Here is a 23,946-nt window from a genome sequence, read left to right as displayed (position 1 = left end):
TGGTGTGACTAAATGCATTCCTGACAGGAGAACAAATTGCTAATGATGTGGTTATTCTTCCCTGTCAGTAGATTCCCTCAGTAGGTTGTCTTGGAGGAGACTTGATGAAATCATTCTGATTAGCATGCTGCTTTAGGTATTATCTTTTCTGATTTAATATATTATTTTTCTGATTTTCTTTTGTCATAGCAACTCTGAAAGCAGTATTGTAGACTGACACGAGGTGATTTTAACGGTTCTGTGGTAGCAATTCACAGTTGTTGCTTTCAGTGTATCTACCGGATGGGTTAAGCACAGGTCTGAATTTGGCAATGAACATTTGAAAGTGTTGAGCTACTTAAGGCAAAAATAGCTCAAAGGCATTGAACTTGGTGAGTTAAATTAGCATTTCCCTGCCAGGCAATAATAGGAAATGGTCATCCAAAGATGTTACACTACATAGCGTCTGACGTTTCCAGTAGCCTTGGTACATGGAACAATTCCCATAATCTGGGAATAAGCTACTACTTAAGAAATAAGTAGCACATAGTGTCAATGTGAATGATTAGAAGCAAACTATGACTGGGTTAGTGCAGCACTTTATGCATATTTTGAATTAATTCCCTGGTAGCTTTGTCAAGCAATGTATCGGGAAAGACATGGTCAGCATGTCTAGAGTATGAGGCATCTGTTCTATCCTGAATTTTTATGATGAGGCAAAGAGCCAGTGGACTAATGCATTTCTAAAAGTGCATGCTTTGTTGACTGTAGGGCAACTGGGTGACTAGCTTTGTATTAGGCATCTAAAAGTAGCAATATTAAGATTGGACAAGATGGTCCTATGGATCCTAGGTATGTGCTCTTCCTTTTCTAGCTAACTAGATAGATCGAGGCCTGGAGTCTGATCTGCAGAGGTGCAGACTAAGTGCAGAATGGCACCAGGATTTTAGCGATGCATTGACTTCATTCCTTTGCTTCAGTTCCTCATCTGTAATGGAAATACTAGTACCCCCTTCTACTTTTTTGTCCATACTGTACATAATTTAACCTTATGTGTGTTGTCTGCAACGAGTCTTTGGATTGCAGTTTCACAGTGACCTTCCCCCTTCTTACCAATCGCACAGGTATCCCAGTTCTGGCTTTGGTCTGGTAAGGTTTTATCTGCCTGAATTAAAGTGCCTGCATTACTTGTGGCTGCTTAGGTCAGCCTCAAGACGTGCATCTTATATGCAGTGGTTGTGTCCTCAGGACTGGGAGAAAAACAAATAGGAAGCTCCTTTTATCCCTTTTTCAGTTGCCCAGAGCTCATATTAAGAGCTAAAGAGTTGCCAGATATTGGATCTGAAACTAATTACTGCTCTGGGACTGAATGTTACTTGTCCTGGGCATTAAGCCAGCATAATTTTGGGAATAAGTCCATGTTTGGGACAAGAACAAAACACTTCTGGATGATTTTGTTTTAAAGACTTTTCTGTGTCTGTTTAGGGTTATTCACGTATTCAGAGTAATATGGTAAATCACAATGAAGATGGATGACAGTGTTTTAGATTCACAGCAAATAACAAGATATCAATATAATGCTTTTTATCACTCTGGTAATGTTACCTCCTACGGTAACAATTTTGCAACACATTCAATTGTTACAAGGTGCTTCTCCAAGACCGGCACTTAATGATTCTGGGAACAAATGTCAATGAAAGAACTCCATCAAAGACTGAGAATAAATGTCAGGTAAAGATCTGCAGTTGTCTTCTTCAGAGTTTAATGTATCTTTTTCCCTCTTCTTGCTCCTTTTTATTTGCCTGGTATATAGGACATGTGGATGTGAGTTAAGGGGTTTTTGAGGAGCAGCCGAAATACCTGGAGGTTGCAGGTTTTTAGGTTTCGGAAGCTATAGTGTCTGAATTATGGGCAAGAATTACATGGATGTACGTTGAGCAAGCTGTATTGTATGTGTTCTGTCACAAGACTAAAGAGGGTGAGCCTCCTGGGTTTAGGGACAGCACTGCAACCCGTAATGGAAGTGCTCAGTGGCTCAGGTGTGGGTGTAGACGTACACACGTGTTCCAGCTCTATGTGTTGATGGGCTTTAGCGTACAGGCGCAAATACCGACTTTCAGTGATGAGAGAGATTTATAATTTAGTGTCAGTGGCTTTTCAATTTTAGGTGGCAATCTGCATGTAGTACTGATTTTAACAGTGTGTCTTGGTAGCATGGTAATTTGGTTGCCATGTGAATACAAATCTGCAGGGGAAATATTGAAGGCCCGTTATTGTAGTTTACCAAGTATCCTGTGGTGTTCCTCCGAAAAGATTGCGAATTGTATTTTTGTATATTAAAAAAACAGTTGCTGCCCTTGAAATTGCAGATGTACCCTTACAAGTGTTTTTTATAATACACTTGCACTAAATTTTCAGAGAAATGAAAACAGATTCTTTTTTTGTTTGTATTTGATGGATTACCTAGTAGCTGTTTGATAAATACTTTAACTTCAGGTCACACAGCTCAGTAGGGAAGCAAAAGGAAACAGAAGAGACCCTGCAAAGATGCCATTTTCACTGGCATTTATTGAAACCATTTCTGTAGGGGAATGAGGAAGGGTAGGCCTGACCGGCTCTGCTGGGCAGCTGTGAGGGCTCCTCAGAACTCGAGTCACTATTAGTAAGTTACTTTTGTCCAGGTGAAGAGTTGAGCTACAGCTTAAGCTGCTGGGCCCTGATTTGCAGAACATAACACATCCTTCAGGTCATTCTGTTTCTTAATGATTCGCGTGGCAATGATGTCTGTTTTTTGAGGAATGGTGAAATGCGTACACCTCGGTGCAAAGCAGCAGATACGGCTTCCATCTAAGATTCGCGTTTATAACGTCAGCTCAGCTGTGAAATGACGATAATGATTATACTGCTGACTTTGTATTGATCTGTGTCTTCAAGTCAAATTGGCTCACTTTACTGTAGGTTAACCCAACACTTCTGCTGACTGGTATTGTGTGTTTCACTCGGTGACAAATAATTCCTTGCCAGCCGATAACTTCTGCATTAAATCTGTGGTACATCCTCACTTGGGGGCATTGGTGGCTCCATGCCTCTCTTGGTGGAGACCATGGTAGTACTGTTCTGTTCTGTTTTGAAATGACAAGTAAAATAATTTGGTATTGCAACACCCGGTATCGTTTGTTTAGGTCTGTAATGATACTGTGTTTACATCTGTAAAAGATTTGACACCTATCATGTTATATGATTATCATAACAAGTGATAAATGAATCATAATGTAACTTTTTTTTGCTGATAGACTTATAAGAAGAAAAATAAGATTTTTTAAAAAAATTATTAATCATTTTTTAAAGTCTTTCACAACTGTTTATATTCCATTCTTTGTATCTTTGGATCTAATAGGGCAAAAGTGAATTCGTTTTAAAGTGGTGTATATATTAAGTAAAAATGCATCAGGGAAAAATCGTTCGTGGTGCTCAGCGTCACCGGGGCATTAGAGAAATGCATAAATTTCAGTTTGAGGTTAATAGGACAGCGGCTCTGTTCCTACACATGCCGTAAGTGGGGCACGAGTGACATCGACAAAAGCAGGCAGTAGTTCGGGTGTTAATAAAACCCCCTGGAAACATGCGGCGAAGGAGTCCAGGTGGTGACATCCTGCCGCCTTACGTAGAAATGCACTCGGAATGGAGAGACGCCAGCCTGTTTCTGATGGGATGCATGCCGATACGGTCACATCTGTGCTGCGTTAGCTGGCGCTCTGTCATTTAATGGAGAAAGAGAGAAGGTGGAACTGGGGAACTTGAGTACCGTGTTCTCAAGTGCCAAAAAGCGGTGTTTGGTAACAAAATGGAAAGGTTGGCAGTGAGAAAATGAGCAATGATGGTAGATGCACAGCAAAGTGCAGAAGTGCAAAGCGTGCATTGTCGTTCCTCTTTCCATCTTGCATTTCTTAAGGGCAACCATATCATATAAGATCATTGAAAAAAAGGTTTTGTGGGAATAATCATAGAATTATAGAATGGCTAGAATTGGAAGGGGCCTTAAAGATCATCTAGTTCCAGCCCCTCTGCCATGGGCAGGGACACCTTCTGCTAGACCAGGTTGCTCAAAGCCCCATCCAATGTCTTCGTATTATTGCTTATATTACTTACAATATTCAGAGCAGATCATGCTTCTGAAAAAATGATGTCAAGGCTTGCCCCAACTTTGCCTTCCAACAGCAGAACTGATGTGGGTATGTTTCCATGCCTTTCGGTGAGAAGCATTAGACTGGCTTCTCTTGGCTTCAGCTTTGTTTCCCTGGCTGTGTGTTCATCCTGGTGAGCTGGAGCAGGTGGTTGGTTGCAGACCCGGGACCTCGGGGGGAGGCTGCTGGGTCTTGCTCTGGCTGTGGAATCCACTGGGCTGGAACCTGCTCCCTATTCGATGCCAAGGAGTCAGAAGCAATGTGAGCTTTTACATGTGTTGGACTTGCAGGGCTTCACTTGCTGTCACAATGTAATCTAAAAATCTGCTTATGCTCTCACTGTAATGAAAATGGAGGTTTAGACTGAATTTTTGTCTATGAGAACCAGTAATGTCATAGGAAATGCTGTCCTTCATCTCTGACATCAGTTTGTCTGTATTCCAGCACATGCCCACTTTATATTCCTGGATAATCTGCATATGAACAAGTTTTGTGTCCAGTTGTGATCCTTGGGCTAGATTCTGTTGAACGCTTCATAAAAGAAGAATTTAATTCTCTTATAAAACATTGGTGGGGGGGCTCTCTGGGAGGACAGTTTTCAACCCTGTATTTATCAGTGTCCTCTGAGCTGTCGCACGTCTTGAGCATGCTGGCAGGAAGGAAGGGAGCGTGCGCACACACGGGCTTGTCATCACTCCTGCTGATTTTAACAGGAAACTGGTTTTGCTGGAAAATCTTAAAGGTGACACATTTGAAAAGTTGCTTCTCTTTGCTGGCCTTAGATTTCCATTTGGGTAAGTGAAGGGAAAATTACATTCTTTATATCAAGATATTTTAACATAAAGAACTGGCTTTCGGAGCGGAGCATGTTCTGCATTCCTTCATTATATTATTATATTATATTTTATTTACGCTTCAGGCGCGTTTAGGGTGCTGTAGTGAAGAATCATCCTTTATGTTACACTCAAAAGCTGGAGAAGCCGTATTTGAGTACCATGTAAAAACATATATGCACAGCCATATATTTTGCATTAGGCACTTTTTACAGTGGACAATTCTGTTTAAGGAGTGAGAATGCTCTTGACAGTGAAGTTGTTGGCCTCCAAGTACATGCTAAATTCTTCATGTAATGTGGAAAAATTGCCTTTTCCTCTCTGTTTTCCTGAGGGGTGTGTGTGGAATGGGTATGTGTTTGCATATTTTTTTTCTTATCCTCTGCTAACCTATCTATCAATAAAACTTTTAAGCTTCATTTTTGTTACAGTTAAAGCAAAGACTAATAAATGCAGCACTACAATATATGAAAGAAATTTAGGAGATGAACTTGAGAGGGAAAAGATTTATTAATTGCTAACTTTTCTGTTCTAAATACAAGGAGATGTTAAAAAAGAGACTTAACATACCACGTTGTGTCAGCTGATCTAATTTGCTCTTGAGATGTGTCTAGTTGGGAGATACTGCTGTGAAAGGGAACGCAAATTGTGAAAAATGATAAAAACCTAACAATTCTGGGTGCAAACCTTTTTCAGCCTCGTTCTGTGAAAAGTTATATGTCTGATTTTCCTTCTAGAAGAGAACATAAATACAGCTGTGTCTGTGAGAACCACCCTGTGTTGTAACTTGGCTGACTGGTGAGGAATGACTGCACAGAAATGAGCATTATTTGTCACAGAGGGCTCCTTTTATTGATGAACTATCTCTGTGCCTCCCTCGAAGACCGAGATCAGAGCACAGCCTGGAACAGAGTCACCGCGTAATTGGAGCTTGCTGAGAAATGTCGTGCCCGTCGTTTGCTTGGAATGGTACGCAGAGAATACCATCGCTCCGGGGGAGCAAAGATCATATCCAAGTTTTTCCAGTGGCCTAGCCAAACCTGAAGGAGTTTGCCCTTCCAGCCAATAGCCTCTTGAAAGCCTTCCAATTTCCAACTTTCTTTTCTTCTCGTAATCACTGTTAAAAGGCACTGGAATGTCATCATTAACATTCATTCTTACAAGAGTACTACAAGCGGTAGCACAGCTGAGAGGCATTTTCATTTGGGGTAGATTAGTTGCTGCTTACACAAGACATGAAGCACTCTAAAAAGGTACAGATAAATCTTGCGGTCTGATACTGATAAATCTTCATGCTGTGATTGTGTGATGTTTGAATGGCACAAGATGAAACTTCTAGTAGTGGATCTCACATCTTGAAAGCTTTATGTAAAAGCAGATGCAGTTATTGTTATTACCCGGTGAAATCAGCCTGTACAATTCAGTCTTATTTCGATTGGAAAGCTGTAAAAACTTCTGAACAGAAAGCATCCCAGGGCTTTGTTTATTTATTCATCCCAGTGAATTATTTTAGTCCCAGTGCTTGGCACATCCCACGTTTTAGAGACGTTAATGCACAGGAGTCTCTAATGGAAACTTTAGTAGTAGATTTAGTCGCATAGTTTTCCAAATGTAAGATTGTATCGTGTCTCCATTGCATAAATCACGGTGATTTAAAATAAAGTTTAAGAAAATGGATAATAACGGTGAGAGATTGCTTTCTTCAGTCTTGTTTCTTTGCTCTCTCTTTTTTAAAGTAATCTTTGGTTTATTGCTTCATTTGTCTAGAGACAGATGAGGGAGATCCTCTTGGCTGAGGTACCCATTTAACTCTTACCAACTCCTGAGGGAATTATAATAACATAATAATATTTAAGGGAATATTTTCATTATTGTACATTTAAATGGCTAATTGCTGTTGATCGAGGGGAGCAGCCCACCAGAGTAAAAGAGAAGCAGAAGAACATAAGGTGCAATGAGACTTTTGAAATGTGTTTTATCAGTTTTTTCTAGGTTCTGTTGGGGAAACTTATTCTCTGGTCCGTGCCTGGAGAATGCCATTTCTCTTTCCCTTCCCGCAGATGACATCAGCTCATTCATAGGGGCTGGTACACCGAGAGCTTCACTCTTTCTGCCAGATGGAGAAATAACATCTCAGGTCCTGCTGGTACCATGGAGGTGGCCATTCTCCACCTGCATTAGGATGCTCTGAAAGCGCTGCCCTTGGCATCTTGGCAAAAGCCTGCCCCTTCCCTCGGGTCACCTGAGCTTCCCTTTCCCTCTGCTCCCGTGGCGATTGTTTTCTCTTCCCTCTCAACAGGCTTCCTGGAAACATGTAGGGTTTAATCAAACATTGCTCTTTGCTTGCATTCCTTTAATTTTTTGATAAGCAACTTTGTGGTGTTTTTTGTTGTTTTCCACCCACCAGGCTATACCAGGCAGTTGCTCTGTAATGTCAGGTTGTGGGTGGGGAAGAGAAGGCAGAGAGGTTAACTAATTCCCATAGTGCCCATCAGCTGGAGTTTCCCCCGTGGCGTGCCCTGGACAGGTCTGTTCTTTTCTTACCTGAAGTTCCTTTAAATAGCTAAGAAATAGCTAAGAAAAAAAAATATCTTCTGTGAAGAAAAAACATGGATTGATTTCATTTTGAGGCATATGATAGGTCACTGAGCTAATATGTGGCACTATCTCTTTCCTTACCGACAGTGGTGGTTGTGCAGTGGCAGCAGCAGCCTGTGGTCCCAGGGGTGAAGGGAAGGAAGGAAAGTAATTTCACCAGGTTATTTCAGAACTGTTGAAGTCTAGAGCAAGTGTTTTACTCAGTTTAGACTTTGGCTCCTCGTTGAATCAGCATCAGAGATTTGGCAGTGCACACTTAACCCAACTTTCATTGTTCAAAAGGAAGGAAATAACATCTTATTTTTCTGATAAACACATTTTCAGACCTGCTCCCTATGCCGCAGCCCACGTGCGCTGTTATAAAAACAGCAACTGTGTTGGTTTTTCCTGTTTGTGTCACGGCAGAAGCTTTGATGCGTGTTGCTCAGAAGTTAATTGCTGCAGCACCCATCCTTCATCCTCTTGTGGTGCCTGTTTCTATCTCAGTGGACTCACGAGTTGAAGAAACTTTTTGTTTTGTTACGTTAAAATTTTGCCGTGAAAGATTTGGTCTCGTCCTTTTCTGTATTTATCTTGCATAATGTATTCTGACCACAAGTCTTAAAAAGTAGCTCTTTCTGAAGAATTGCAGCAGAGTTAGGTGCAATTTTAGAAAGTTTACAGATGTGCCACTGGGATTTGCTGAGGGTTTGTGCTTAATAATTTAAATATTGCTATTTCTGAAGATTTTATAGAACTTAAGCTAGAAGCCCCTGGGATCATCTGGTCTGACCTGTGTATGAATCACAAGCCAGTAACTTGCATGTAGTTATTCTTAAATTGAGCCTAAGTACTCATGCTGGGCTAAAGCCTAGAGATGTCTGGCTGAAGCAATCTTCTATAAAGGGAAGACATCAAAATAAGTTGAGTTCCTTGGGTGTGGAGCTTCAGTGCCTAATTATCCTCTTTTTTTTTTTTTTTTTTTTTACCCAAGTTCATAATTAAGATGTTTCTGCTTTCACTTTCCACTTCTTCCATTGTGTTGTCTGCTAGGTTAGAGAGAGCTTTTAGTACTTAATTCTTTTCCTCCTGTGAAGGTACATGTGAACTACAGACACCTCCTAGTTTTCCTTTTTCAACAGCTAAATGGTTTGAACTCAGACTCTCATTTGAAGGCGTTTTCTGCAGTCTTCCAGTCATTCGTGTAGCTCACTTCTACACTGATCTGAACTTTATTCTTATCCTTTTAAAAAGTGCAAACTGAGGCTTTATTCAGTATTTTTGGTCTCAGTAATGGTTTTTAAGATCTTGCTTTAAGATTTAAAATCTTGCCTGGCCTTTTGCCCAAGTCTGAAACCAAACTGTTTTACAGTTCGCTTCTTTTTATGGTCATATATGAGTGCAGCTACTGTGGCTTGAGGAACTAAGTTTCTCACAGTGTACAGGCTGAATCTCATTGTGATCTTGTGGTTGTCTTAAACTTCACCGCAGTTACGTACCGAATAAAGTTATATGCAATATCTCATTATTTTTCTTGTAGAGAGAGTGAATTTATTTCAACATGATAAATCAGAATGCTCATTGTAACACCTGCTATTTTGGCATGCTGCTAAGCAAGGACGAGGATGCAGTCCTACGTGTATTTGCATATGTTTGTAACTCTGGTCTTGCCCAAATCCTCCAAAATGATATGAATTCTGTTAGGCACATGATCTTTTAGCTGAAGTGGTACCTGAGGCTGACTTTAGTTAACCAAACATTAGATTTGATTTAAATATACATCTATATAGATATAGATATATGCACATGTATGTATACATGTATTTGTAGACACACACTTTTGGTTCCTGATCCTGAGAAGACAAAACCCCTGAAATTTTCACGAGGCATCACACTGTTTAGGTGTTTACAGAATGGGAGTTATGCTTTGCAAAACCTAACAGCTACTTAGAACAAAAAAAAAAAAAAAAAGAAAAAAAAGAAAACCTGAACTTTGAACTATGAAAAGATACAAGAAAATATGAAAACATTCCACATCTGTTTAACTGGAAAGAACATCTACAGTGAAAGATTTTTGAGTTGGACTGTCTATGAGACAGTGACTTTTTCTTAAAAGTTGATTTTGGAGTGCAGGGTAACTGTTGTAAGAAGTACCCACTTTAAATCTTTTGTTTGTATGGTGAGTCACGGAGCAGACTGTTAGCAACGGAGAAGATTTTTGTGTAGATTTCAATAATTGAAATTCTGGCTCTCATTTTCCTCTCTTTCGAATAGCTGGTATGAGTTTAAATCTCTCTGTATTTTCAACTATTCCATTACAAAAAATGGTTAAGCCTTTCATATTGTGGCTGTTTTTCACAATACTTTTTGAATACTAGAAAGAACTACTGATAACACTAAAGCAGTATGAAAATATTACTTTATTTAGGATGGAGGTAACCTTTTGATGGATAATGTCCTTTGATGATGAGTTATAGCTTCATATATATATATATATATATCTCTCTATCATTTGATCTTTCTCCTGTAACATGATTTCCAATGATAGAGTTGTAAGAATTTGTTGCCAGATTCAAAAAGGCATTTGTTTTTAAGTTGTACAATAAATTAAGACATCTAAGATCAACCAGAGACTGAAATCTTACTTGCGTGTTGTGAAACTTCATCCATTCTAATGCTCCTGTATGCCAGCAGTGGTGGCATGGAGTGGTGTGGTCCCACAGGTGGCCTGTGGGATGCTCCGATTTGCCTTATGCTTTTTCCTGGAGGAGCTGGGAGTGATCAAGTTGAAGGTACACACCAAAAAGTGCTTTCTTCTGCCTGTGAGCCTACGAGACCTATGCTGTTCCTCCAAAGGGAAGTGGGGAACCAGCCTCTCTCAGCAGCACTTGTCTTCTTCTGGCCACCTTATGCTGGGTAACCTGCCCTGGCAGGCCTTGCTGCTCTCCATACCCATGTTCTCCTCCTCTGATTTTTGTGCAGGCAGTTTGAGAAAGACGGATGTGTTTTATGGCTGCTGTTGCTGGGGAGGATGTGAGAGAAGGGATGTGGAGAGGACACGTGGTGCTTTGTGGTGTTCATTGGTGGGAAGGAGCTACGGCCACTGCCTGGCAGCAGGGAACTGCCTGTGCCAGGATGGTTCAGCATCCCTGGTCTGGCCTCTGCAGCTGCTGAGGCTGGGTTTTGCTGGCCTTCTTTCAGCTCCTGTCTGAAGAATAACAGTTTATCTGAGAGCCAGTGCTTTTTTGTAGTTCATGCTTTTTTTCAGAAAGACTTTAAGTCCTCTGTTGGTTTACTGCTTCTGCATAACAGCCTTTTAGAACACAGGGATCTTAAATAGTTGCAAGTTGACTGCAAGATGTGGCAATTGGTTTTCTTTTCTTTTTGGCCCTGCAAGCGGCCTGTAAGCCTGTACTCAGTTGCTATTACTCCCTGAGCAGATAATTTTCTGGGCCTGAAGGAAAGGAATGCTTGCCTGTTTGGGGCAGTGTTTTGTAAGTTGAATTCAGTTTCCTGTTGCCGGTCCTGTTCTGTTGACTGAATTTGCATTGCTGTACTTTAAAGATTTGTAGAAAGATTGTCTGTAGTGGTTGTTGGTTTTGTGTTTTTTGTTTTTGTTTTTTTTTTTAAAAAGGGGACATTTTTTTGTTTATGGTGATGTATAGTGCTGTTTGATAAAAGATGATGAGGATGATAAAAGACAATATATTTTGTCCTTTTAAAATGCTGATTGCTCTTTATGTAATGAATTGCATCTTGAATTCCATTTAATGGAAAAACTGTCCTGAAATGGAAAACAATCTTTACCAGCACCATCTATCTCAATGGGTCATTCTTTTTTGCTTCTCTATGTCTATATAGGTGCAGAAAGTAACAGGAAAACATTCTCTCTAATTAACAGTCCTTTCAAGTCAGAACTTCTAGTAGTAAGATGACCTTCCTAAATCTTCTCCAACCATGGCTGCAAACTGTGGTTTCCGGGAGAACCAAAGTTACTTTCCCTTGAAATTCTTAGATTTTTTTCTTTTTTTTGTTTGTGAGTTTGATAATAATAGTAAGCCCCCTTTCCAACCGAGGAATTGCTCTTCTGTGTTTCTGGGTTCTTCCTTGTAAGTAAGATCGTGTTTATTCCAGAAGTTATGTCCAGGTACCAGCTGGGTGTCAGGCTGCTCCTCTCATGGTCTGCAGAGTGCAGGAAGATGAAAAGGAAACCAGGAGAGCATAAAGGGGAAAAACACGAATACAAAGTACATTTGCAGAGGGGTCAGGAGAAAAAAGCAGGGAAATGGAAGACATAGTAAATTAGTAAATAAAAGGGAAAGGGAGAAGGGAGTATGCTGATGGATGGTGAAGGAACAGGGAAAGCTGTAGACAGGGGAACTTGACTTGTGGGCAGAAAGACTTTGTTTTGTTTTCATGAGACGTGGGGCTTAATTTCCAGTTTTGCTGAGCTTTCACAGAGCTATGAAAGGGGACTGAGAGAAATGTAGAAAGCCTGGGATAATCACAGAAGATAAACACATCAGTGCTCATGTGTAATCTCGCATAAATGCCTGCATTAAGTACAAGAGAATGTCTATCTGGAGATCAAAAGAATGTAAGAGAACTAAGGTAGAGATAGCCACACTGGGAGAGCAAGAAAATGATAAAAAATTATGTGCTATTTTTAGGAGCACGCTTTCAAGTGGATGCAGGCATATAAGAGTTGTGACAAATTGGTAGTGGTGTGGAATTTGGGAGCAAGTAAATTCAATGGAATTTAGCCTTGATAGAGAAAATAGCATTCATAGAAGTTTGTATAAGCTGTGATAGATACAAGTCTTTAAGCTGGTAAATGTTTCTCAGGACTGGTTTGGTTTTGGTGTGTTTTTTGTTGTTACATCAAGGAATATGTTCCTCTGCGAAGTTGTTTTGTAATCTTGACCATTTCAAACACTCCGGCCTAGGCATAATTTGTTTACATCAGCTGCAATATCTACTTTTTTTAATCACATCTAATGCTAGAAACCCATCTATCTACAAAGGGTTGCATATTTGTTTTATAATATTCAATTCTTCTATAATTGCACATAACAAGCTGTCTTCCTGTGCTTAGCAATCGCTTTGGGGCATGGTGGGAAGAAACCAATGGTAAATTGGTAACTCCTGACTTCTTGTGTACAAAGTTTTCCAGCTGCTTTATCTGTTTTAATCCAAAAGCAGCCCTCAGAAAGAATCCCAAAGCTGTGTTGATGCAGATGACTGCTATGCCAAAAAGTGTGAAGAACGATAGAAAAGTGGGCCTCAAAGATGGATTTTGTTTTACAATAGCTGCTTCAGTATGTAAACTTGGTCTTATTAAAAAGAATGAAGAAATCTGTGTATACCATTGGATAATCATGGATGGTTTTGTGCTGTTCTTTCTTTCATTACAGATTTGAACATGGAATTCAATCCATCAGATCATCCTCGGGCCAGTACGATATTTCTCAGTAAATCACAAACAGATGGTAGGTTACTGAATTTATTACAGTTGTTTGCTATCGCAGTTATTTCTAAACCCTTTGTTAGAATGCATGTGATAGTCTTTTAACATATAATTCCCCTCCCCAAAAAAGAGGCTTTTATAGGCATCATGTTAGAGTTGAAAGAAGTCACACCTTTAGTTAATTATTTTGTCAGACCAGTAGTAGAAGTTACAGGTTTGAGTCCTGTCGTATCCTGAAATTGCAAATTCCAAGTGATTGTTGTATCAGAACTACAAATATAGCTAAAACTTAATATCGTTATATTTTTAAAATATTTTCCCTAAATCAAAAATTTTCTGTGTAACTGTTGTTTTTTTTTTTAAACTCTGAACATTAGGCCAAGCTTCTGGGAAATGTATGAGGACTATTTTCTTGAGAAAATGCCAGTTTACGTTAGCTAAGAAGACAGTCCAGAGCTTCCTCTGATATAGCTGATACTGTAAATGAGCTCAGTACTAGATTTTAATAACAAAACAAGTCCCATCCGACCCAAACTTTCTCTCTTCTTCTCTTATTATGGATTTGATATGATCATGTATTTGTCTGGAGTGGTTTTTTTAATTCGTAGACAAAATCGTCCCTCTGGAATTACATCTGTTAATAGAAGCCACTTATTGTGGCTTTTCCATTCCCTGGACATGTATGACATGTTGTTTTAGAAGATGAATAATCGATGCAAAACACATTATTTTCTACCAAGGCTTTCAAAGTAGTTTCTACATTGTAATTCTGACTGTTCAGTATGAATTCTTTGTCCTTCGTTCTGCTGCCTATAAATGCCATTTTTGATTTACATAGTAACTTGCAGTGTCAAGCACATCACTTAAAAATAATATAGTTTTCACTTACTGTATATTTTTTGCTAGTTTTTGAGCATGACTAGAACAAAGAGGATATACATTTAGGCCCTAATTGAAGAGTTGATTATGTGAGTACATCTTTTGCCCTTCAGATTGTCCTCTGAATTCAGCCCTGGTTCTGTCAACGCCTTGTTATGTGGTTATGGATTTGATTTACCATTCTAATCTGGTTTCGTAGTCTGTAAAATGAATATGATAATATTTCCGTAGTACATTGTGTTATGAAGATTGATGTCTGCTTTACGGTGTTTTTATAGTGTTTTGAGACTGTATAATCCTACATGGATGCTACCTGTTTCTTGTTACAGCTTGTTGAAAGAAAGAACAAAAAAAATCCCAAGTCCAACAACTAAAATTTTGACCTGATGATTATTCTTACTTGCAGTAATAGTGGTTAATTTATTGCAGTATGGAGTTAACTGTAAGCATTTTTTAAAATGACAGTCTCCACCAATGATAGAGTTGGTCTATGAAACTTTGTTCTAGTTTAAGTAATACGAAGAGCATATTTTTGAGTGAGAACAATGAATTTAGTGAAACATAGAAATGTTATCAACAGGAATGTAAGATCTGTTCGGCTATTCTTGATCATGGTGGAAAAAATCCAAAGGCTATTTTACTTGTACAAAATAAAAAGATTCTGCAAACATTTATCTGCTGATGTATTGCCAAGAACAATCCCATTCTGGTGGGACAACTCACAGTAGTAAGCATTTTGCTTGGCTGTACTTTGAGCCTGTTGTGGAATCAAGTGAGCTATAGGAGTTACCACACTATTCAAGGATGTTGCCTAGCACCAAAATGCAATAAAATGCTTTTTAAGGGGAAAATATAAGGGTTTTTTAGGGTGTTGTAGGGTTGTATTCTGACAGCCTGCTGTGAAGCCTAGGGACCCCCAAGACTTCTTAAGACAATGTAGAAGGGTAGAGCTGAGCTGGCAATGTTGAAAACACCTAATGTGGGCACGTAACTACCTCTCTCCATTACTTGTATAGTACTGAGCTGTCAAACCTTCCTGTTGACTGTAACTGAAAATATTTCTGTAGATAAGACCTGCAGACATTTAAAATACCCGTATTGGAGAGTTGAGGGTCATCAGGACTCAAGGTTTCATCCAGGATCTGGCTGTGACTCTTGAGTGTACATCACGTGTTTGTACAGTGGGAAGTGGCCGAGTCCATCGTTACCTGCTAGAGGGACTTGGCAACGTTACCTTCAGGCAGTTCCACGTTTGGCTTTCTAGTAGCCCTGTACTCTTTCAGCCTCACTGGTAATCTTGTAGTACTGTCCTGGCGTGGGAGCTGTGCTTGAGCTGCTTCTGATCAACATGTGAGTGAAGAGCAACAAGCTGACTACCCCAAACCTAATGAGACAGGATCTGACATCTCTGGATATTATGTGGTCTGAATTTCCCATTGTTCTGTGAAGCTTGGATGCCAATACTAAGCACCTAAATATGGCCTCTCCCTCTTAGTCGGTAGTCTGAATGCATCCTTAGTTACCTGAGAGTTCAATGAATCTGTAGAAAAGTTGAAGACACAATAAATATTAATTCGATTCCTAACGAAAGTAGCTTTTCTAAATGTTTCCAGCTCTTTCTAGGTGCTGAATCTTACATGAATAATTCTCTCTGTTTAGAGAGCTAGTAAAAAATATCACTTTTTGTGTCTTTAACTTCTGTGAGTGCTTTATGCAAGTTCTCCTTTGTTTGCTGAGTTCGGCCTGTAAGCAGGATGGTCTAGGTAACTGAAAAGCCGTGCACTATTTAGTGTGTGGTTGCGGTTAAGCCAGGGTTTCCAAACCTTAGCACGCCAATAATGTAACTTCCTTTCATTAAAATAGCAAGAGAGCAACGGTTGCTACTTCAGGGTGCTGGTAATGGTCTTTCCAGTAAGTGGGTTACAGCTGTCCCCCTCTCCTAACTTAAATGAGGCTTTACACATTCAACGTAATGGCTGAATTTTGGACTGTCAGTGCAATGATGGGCTTCAGACAAAGAGGGTTTAGGAATTGTATTTATATAGTGGATAGAAGTGAAGGAAACTGCACTTACTCTTTAATGTTAACTAAGACCGGTCTCCTGTCTCGCATAAAACAAAAAGAAATTATTTTAAAACACCAAAAATGTGAGACATTTTTATTGATGTAATCCTCAAGGATTTTGTCTTCGATCCCGATATGGGTAACATTAAGATAGTCTAACAAATTGCACAGAGAAAGTTTCTATTACAGCTCAATGAAAAATACATACATGTATGTTTGTGCGTATTTCCTCACTCCCTTTTATTTCAGGATAATATATTTTCCTACTATCGTGAAAGTTCAACGGTAACAGTTGAAAGTGCCTGCAGAAATAGGAACGGGTCATTGGCCTTAAAATGAGGAAAACTTAGGCAATTTGGCAGCATCTCAGTCTCCACTTGAGAAGTTCCATTCCAGCTTCCAGTTCTTAAAATATTGGAAAGAAAGTAGAAGTGTAATTGTTTAAACTGACTCTAAATGGATTCAGCTTCATTTCGTCAAACCCCCATGCTTGAAAGCCAAAAGCCTGGAGTTGCAGTTAGGGCTTTATGCTACAAAATTATATTATATAATTAATTATATGTTATAATAGGGTCTGGTCTGCTGAGGACCATAGTGTGCTGTGTGAGCAGTGCAAAGCGTCTTTGAACTGACTGAAGCCAAGTAATGGAATGACCACTTTAGAGTCATTTTAGCTTGGCAGAAGTGGCCTTTTGCCTTGTGCAATACTTGTCTTTCCCTTGTTTAAACGGAGAGTTGTGATCACAAAAGAGAGCGGTTATAGGTTTCTGCTGTGCCTGATTCCCCGCTGGCAGGGATTCTGGAAAGAGTTGAGCCTTACACTGGGCCTGAGGGACAAAAGCAGAGTTGCCTTTATGTAGTCCCTCACCAGAGCATCCAGGCTGACCGAATTTCTGTTCTATTGGGGGAAATAGGGTAAAGGAGGTCAACGTGGTGCTTGGAAGAACGTGCAGCACAAGCAGTGCTTGAGCAGGGAGAAGTGAGGGGTGTGTCCAAATACATGGATATATTCTTCTGGAGAATGGAAATAGCAAATGGGAATGAGCTGCAAGTGTTCTTCCTGCTTTGGTAAATAGATGGTTGTACTTTCATGGGGAATTGAATAATGAATACAAGAGAAAATACAGAACAGAAGAACTAAGGTAGGGGGAAAATGGTGACTAAAATGGAATTTAGAGTGTATGTACAGGCTCTCTTTACAGGATTTTGTCCACAAGATCTTTGTATGTGGTATAATTATTTGTGATTAAACCACTGTTAAATACTTAATTGTGTTCAAAATGTCACAGTTCATAGGTGTTAATTTTCAGTTATGTACTCTTATTAGGTTTACATGCAGCTTATCAGAATTGTTTACTGCCTGTACGCAATAGTAGACAAATGCAATACTAGACAAATACTTTGGCTATTCTTAAAAGTGAGTATCTACCATCGTTTTGTTGTTTCCCTTTAGATTACTTATGTCCCTTGTTGGTGATAAATGCAGTGTGTGGAACTTAAGTGTAGTGCAGTGTTTTAGCAGGATTTCAAGCAGTTTAACTATTTACTAGACGATCAGAATTTTCCTGCTGTTCCTGTTTAATTCTGTTTACAATGTCCGTAATCGTGGATCTGAGCATGTACTAAGTGACATGGCTAACATCTGTCATGTGTGATTCTCCTTTCTGCTCCCTGGGAGGAAAATTATGTAAGGATTTTTAAAAGTTTTTTCTTATTTTCTTTTCATTTTATGTCTGCATTAAACACAATTATTTCACGGTATTCACACATACAGCCTTGTTTATGTGAGATTGCTTGCTTATAAAAAATCACAAGTAATGGCTTCTCATCCAACAGGGAATGGACAGGCTATCCCACCATTATGAACACTCTTATTTTGCTAAGTGCATTGGGTTGCATAGCTTTTAAATCATGGTGCACCAAAGTGCATTTAATCACTTACAGCATGAAACCATTATTATTTTAATCCTGCAGTTTGATTTATGTATTAGTTGCCTCCAGACTTGTATCCTAAATGCTGTGGTATTTTCACTGGAACAGAGCTCCACAGGCTCTCTATGGGGTGAGTTAATTGGGAAAGTGCTTAAAAAAAATTAAATAGAGTATATTTAATCGGCTGTAATAAGTGTTTGCCTTACAATTAAGACTCTATACATCTATCTCCCTTGCTGTTGCTGTTTACTTTCTGAATATTTTGGCTAATTGTGGCTTTGACTTGCAACCCTTGCTTGTGGTGACTGGTTCATCCTCACCAAAGTAAAATATTTCCATTGTTATATCCGACACGAGTAACAGTTCCAGGCTCGCACCTGATCATTTATAGAAGGCAGAGGTGTAGTGCATGTGGTTTCAAGGCTGCTCTATGGGAGTTGGTGCACAGTAAGCTATGATGAGAATTTGCTAACTCCATGGTGTAGCTAATTAGGTTTATACCTTTCATACCTGCAAGGTAGCATAGGCCACTTGGCAGCAAGGTACCTTGCACGAAGGCACTGGTGGCTCAGCAGTGCCCGCGCAGAGAACTGGTGAAGGATGGCTAATCCATTGCTAACTTGGACTGCAGCTTAATGCATATTAACTTTCCCATGCGGACCCAACGCCTGGTGAAGTACCCAACTGGATGAGAATTTTAATCCATCGCCACACTAGCGAGCATAAATGCCTCTATGCATACAGATATATGTTCCTTCTGTGTTTGATATATAAATATACTTGGTTAGTGCAAAGGCAATTATAACGTTGCACATAGATAGCCTCCTGTTCTTCTTTTTATTATAAATGGTATATAAGAAGCTTAATCGGGAAAAATAGTCATGTAATATTTCTATCATATTTTGTGTTTTTGCAGTGAGAGAAAAACGCAAGAGTCTCTATATAAACCACGTAAGTGAAAATGCCTCACTATGCAGCTTTCTCCTTGTTGTCTATATTATACAGTAAATAAGAGTTATCACACATGATTTCAATATTGGTGAGAGGGTGCTGATGCTTCCGATGTCTGTTCTGCATCAGGATCCAGAAGTATAGGTCTCGGCTGTTGAGTTAGTGGAACAGATCTGTTGGTTTGAAGACAATATCATGCTCACAACCAGTATATGTAGGTAACTGGTGTCTGGGACAAAGAGCTGCACACATCAGTACGATTTTTAAAATAATTACAAAAACTCTCAAAACTTTAAATTACATTTGTATGCAAGTTTGCTTTGGCAGAGAGCTGCAGCATTTGATATTTACACAGAAGTTCTGAAGTGCCTGACCAGTGTTGATGGAATGTAAAGTGGATCGACGTGTGGTACCTGCTGAGTATGCAGATGGGGTTTTGATACGCTTATGTACCCTGGGCATTCTTCAGATCAGTTCTTCTCTGAATCAAATTCTGGGTGAAGCTGAGAGCAAATCCCCTGTAGCTTGCTTTGGGTACGGGACCAGGCTCTTTGCCCCAGTTGGTATTGTTTGTACTACTGAAGCACCGGGAACCAGAGCTGTTCCCAGTGTGTTACGCCTTATGCTCAAATATCTGGAGTCACGCCTCAGTAAAATTGAAGAGGGAAAGAACTAATTGTCTCCCAATGGTATTTGCCTTTAGGGTGAAATGGGGAGAAGTTCTCAAACTTTTCTCTATCTGGAAATATAGGCCATAATTTCATGAAGCATTTTCGGGCCGGTACAGCTGCTGAAAGAAGCAGGTGTGGTTTATAGCCTCTGCATTCCTCTGTGCTGGGGCGAACGTTTGTGCAGCTCCAGGTAAACTGGATTGGGGCAGGAACGCAGGTAGATCCCGCACGGTGAAAAGCTAAAATGGATCTGCTCCTAAATGTGATTCACTTCGGGACTTGCACCCGCAGAAAGGGAGGGAGGCAGGAATGAGCTGGGGAGTGGGGTGGGAGGGCAGGACCGCTTCATTTGTTGGCAGAACTGGTTTGTGCCGAGTGTTTCTGAAATTCCTGCCTGGCTTCAAATGCAAACTGAGATTTCAGTTTCCCAAGAGTTAAGCTTTTGAGAAGTTACGAGATACTGTGAGGCTTATAAAAGCCTTAAAGTTGGCCCCAATAGGTTAGCAGGTATTTTCAGTGCTTCTCACCTTCTGTTTGCCCGTAAAACATTTCCATTGTTTGCAGTGCATGTGAGGCTTGTTTGCAGTGCAGTTGTATTGTTATAAAATTACTTGTAAAGCTAATGCACTGGGTTCCTGTAAACTTAATAATGTGTGCTTGGTAACTTCCAGCGTGCTTTTTAGCCTCAAACTTGGAGGGTTCAATGCAAAAAAAAAAAAAGAATACTTAGACACTGCAAAGCAAGCGTCTATTAACGGAGTTTCTGTGACAGTCCACCATGTGTCATGGATGAAATTCTCTCATGTCCTGAATCTCTCCATGTCACGTAAAAGATGTGTTCTGTGTTAGGTGGACTGCAAGGGGATTCCTCTGGTGGAGTGAACAAAGATGACTATTACAAATGCAGCTGGAAGTACACTATTGCAAACCCTCGTATAAAATATTTTTAGGCAATGCTGGACTTGTTGCAGAAAAGGGAAGGGTGACCATGTCACTGAGAAGCTGTGTCGTGGGGAGCTCAGTGCAGCAGCTTATGCAGTTGATACCCTAAGCACTATACCTCCTAATTCCTTTTTCTTTCAAGTATCATTCAAAGCACTGGCTAAGGGTGCAGCAACGTAAACTTCCCCCAGCAGTCTGGTTTACTGCTACCTTTAGTCTGACTTGTTTGTACTTATAAAGTACTTCTGAATTACAAAGCTAAAAATAGCTTTTATGAAGCTGAAGTCCTTACCATGGCGCCCTCTGTGTGTGTCCTTACGAGTCAGTGAAGTTTTTTAGCCAATACTCTTAGATAAGCTATATTTTCGAACAGGGCCTGTGATATTGAAGTTGTTACTTGAGCACACCCGTGAGTAACACACCTCCTAAATATTCAGTCTGCTAAAGCTGACGCACAAACTGGTGATCATTTTTGAAGTGGTTGCTGTGGCCTCTGACTGGGAACTGTGTTTAGCTTTGTAGGCTGCAGAGACCATCATAATTTTCCTAGACCACCTTTTCTGAAGAAATTTGAGGAAATAGTTAAATTTAACAATTGTATGTGACAAACTATGGGTGGTATTTACGTGGTAAGTGAATGTATGATATACCTTATTGGTTGATCAGTTCTTTTCCACCATTTTTCAGTGTGTGCGAAGTGCATTTCTGACAGGAGCTATTGCTACTCATCTTTTTCCTTGTTGATGTGAAGTTCTGGGTCCCCACATCTGCTCTGGAGGAAGCAAGCTATAGGACATAAATTTTGAAATGTTGTTTTGTCTTTCTTTAACAACTCCTCACCATAACGTAGCACTCTTCTCTTTTGTGGTTTTTCCATGACATCATCTTTTTTTTTTTTTTTTTCTTTTCTAAGTCTTGTATACTTATTCTCCTCTTGTGACAAATAACCAAGACGAGCAACAAAATATTTTTATCCTTTTGTGCAATCTTATTGGTTATTTTGCAGGCAGAGTTGAACATCTCCCATATGATCAGGCTGGCTGACTAGCAAGAGAAGTATCAAGAACTGTTGTACTTTTTCTTCTTTAGCCACTTGTCTAGTTCTGTGTAGTAATAGATGAGAACAGTAGTTTATACAGATACAGTTCCAAAATGTTATGTATGAAAAAAAATAATGAATTAATATTGACTCTTTTTCATTTAAAAATGCACTTTCTCAGTATGATAGCAACACTCCTTTCCTTTCTTGCTTGCTCTTGTTTGTAGAATATTTTAATTGGCTGAATAGCTTCCTTTCATCCTCAAATACAAGTAGCGGGTTCCCGCTTTGATTTATTGCACTTTGTCGAGGGCTGGCAGTTGCCACGTTTCAGATTCACCTTGTCAGTGGGTGTGATGGAAGAAGGCAGCAGCTGTTCTTTTTTTTGGGGGTAGGGAAGGCCAGGGGCAAGGGCTGAAAGTGGGGGGTGACAGGGGCGCTAGGGAGAAGCTGTCATCTCTCAGTTTTCCCACAGAGCCCAGGGAGACAGACGACTGGACAGGTTGGAGATGGTGCTGGATCCTTTGCACAACTTCCAGCATCCTTGTCAGTGCTGGAAGTTACCTACCTGCAGCGCACCTGGAGTGTTTGCTTTCTGCCAGCCTATTTTAATTTCTAAGCAGTTGCAGCAGACTCTACTTCCCTTTCCCGTTGAACTGGCAGTTGTTTTTTGTTGCGGCTTTAATGCTGCTTCAGTGTGCACTTGTCTTTTCTTTTAATCTGCTTAGTCAAGCTGCTGAGGGGGATAAAGATGCAGACGGAGATAGAGGCGTTTCCTTTTTCAGAGAGGAAAGATTGCATCAGTGTCTCTGCCTGTACAAGGAAAGCAAACAGGAAGACATGTTTTATGTATTTTGGGGGGGTGGGTGGAGAAAAAGTGATTTTTTTTTTATTATTATTGTTTGCAGTAGTTAGTTCTTTGTACTGGGTGATTATTTTTTTTTGCAGGGAAAAGGAGCAGGAAAGGGGAGGGAAAAGTTGTTTTCTCCATCAAGTTTTTCTAGCAATTTTCCCTTTCAGACAAGATGAAAATGCTCTGACAAAGTACTTTCTTCTCTTCTTGACAAGATATGCTCTTAAAATTGAATCTGTGTTTATGAGCAGTAATATCCAGTAAAAATAACAGATATTTTTTGAACATTGGAATATTTCTGAAGGAAGATAAAGGGAAGGAAAATGAAAGGAAGATAAAGGGAAATAATATCTCTCTTCTGCGTGTTTTTGTTTGTTTGTTTGTGTTTTTTTTTTATTCTGGAGATCTTTCATCAGCTTTGTAGCAACAGCTTCCTTTCAGCATCGTCTTGTTTAGGGATCTGGACATGACTTCCGCCTGTCTACTACCCAGCAACTGGATGTTCAAATCCCAGCACGCTAATACTGTTTTTATCATTCCAAGTAGAAGAACTAAAATCTGTGTATAGACCAAAATTTTTTCAGCATCCTGGGGAAAAGTTCCTGGGCATCATTCATGTCAGAACCCCGGTCCCTGTAAGTGACCCCGTAGTGATTCACATCAGGGGAAGCTTCTTCCCAGTGGCAGTCCTGCTGATGGGGACTAGCGGAGAACGGAGGGGTCTTTTGCTGTACATGGTGTGGCACGAGCAATTTCTGTGAGCCTTTTTGCATGCTTGAAATGATGTATGGTATTTGTTCCCGTGTAGCCCACAAATTTTCCTGTCAGAGTGGATAAAGAGACTGTTCCGCTTCCCTGTTGTAAAACTACTAGGCACGTGACTGGTAATCAAACACTTTCAGCTAGTGATTATAAGAGGTAAATATGGTGCATGCTGAAATGGGAACATAGTCTAAAAAGTGCTTTAATCCATGAAAAATGCAAAGCACAACATAAAATATGAAATGTTGTTTTTGTTAAGTGCCTAAGGCTGGCTGTTGTAGAGGTTTATAATTGCTGTCCAGATTCCTTATGATATTTTAATTAACATTCCTTACTCAAAGAGAAGAACAAGATAAACAGGAAGATAGATTAGAGGCTTCTCAGGTGCTCTTGAAGCTCTCCTAGGGATTGCTTAATCTGGTCTTTGCTCCTCTCCATTGCAAGATCACACAAAAACAGGTCTAGAGGGGGCCTTTATAGCCCATCTGGCCCATCTAGCAGAGTCCTTATACTGATGCCATTCTGAACAGATGCTGTTTAAGATGCTTTTTCAGGCTTCCAATGAGTTAGAATCAACAGGTTTTCTTTAACAGTTTATTTAAATTTACCATTTGAAATGTTTTTTTTCCAGTCTTTCAAGCCACTTCTTTTCCTGTCCTTCAGGGTGAAGAATTTTACCTCTACTGTCAGCCTCGAGGCAATAAGTTATATGAAGTGGCAAACTTTTGTAGGGGGAGAAACAAAAAATAACTTTTAAGGTGGAACGAGAGCACACGGGAGAGTTATTTTACAAGGCTGCTGTATAACACTTGC

At 39.9% G+C, this 23,946-nt stretch overlaps 1 protein-coding gene across 3 annotated transcripts in view; it reads left to right on the top strand.

Annotated features, from left to right (window-relative positions):
• Nucleotides 1–23,946, top strand: part of CCNY (cyclin Y) — a 128,277-nt gene that overhangs the window by 64,524 nt on the left and 39,807 nt on the right. Inside the window, exons 2-3 of one of the 3 annotated variants that reach the window (XM_074574201.1) lie at nt 12,988–13,062; nt 18,832–18,866. In XM_074574201.1, coding sequence (XP_074430302.1) covers nt 12,988–13,062; nt 18,832–18,866 — 110 coding nt within the window. Of the gene's footprint in view, nt 1–12,987; nt 13,063–16,952; nt 17,671–18,831; nt 18,867–23,946 lie in introns of those variants that run through there. The other 2 variants (XM_074574203.1, XM_074574204.1) reach the window with 2 other exon arrangements.

This window comes from Larus michahellis, chromosome 2, assembly GCF_964199755.1.
Source record: "Larus michahellis chromosome 2, bLarMic1.1, whole genome shotgun sequence".
Classification (NCBI taxonomy): domain Eukaryota; kingdom Metazoa; phylum Chordata; class Aves; order Charadriiformes; family Laridae; genus Larus; species Larus michahellis.
Note: the sequence above shows the minus strand (reverse complement) of the source record. Positions and strands in the feature narration are given on the sequence as shown.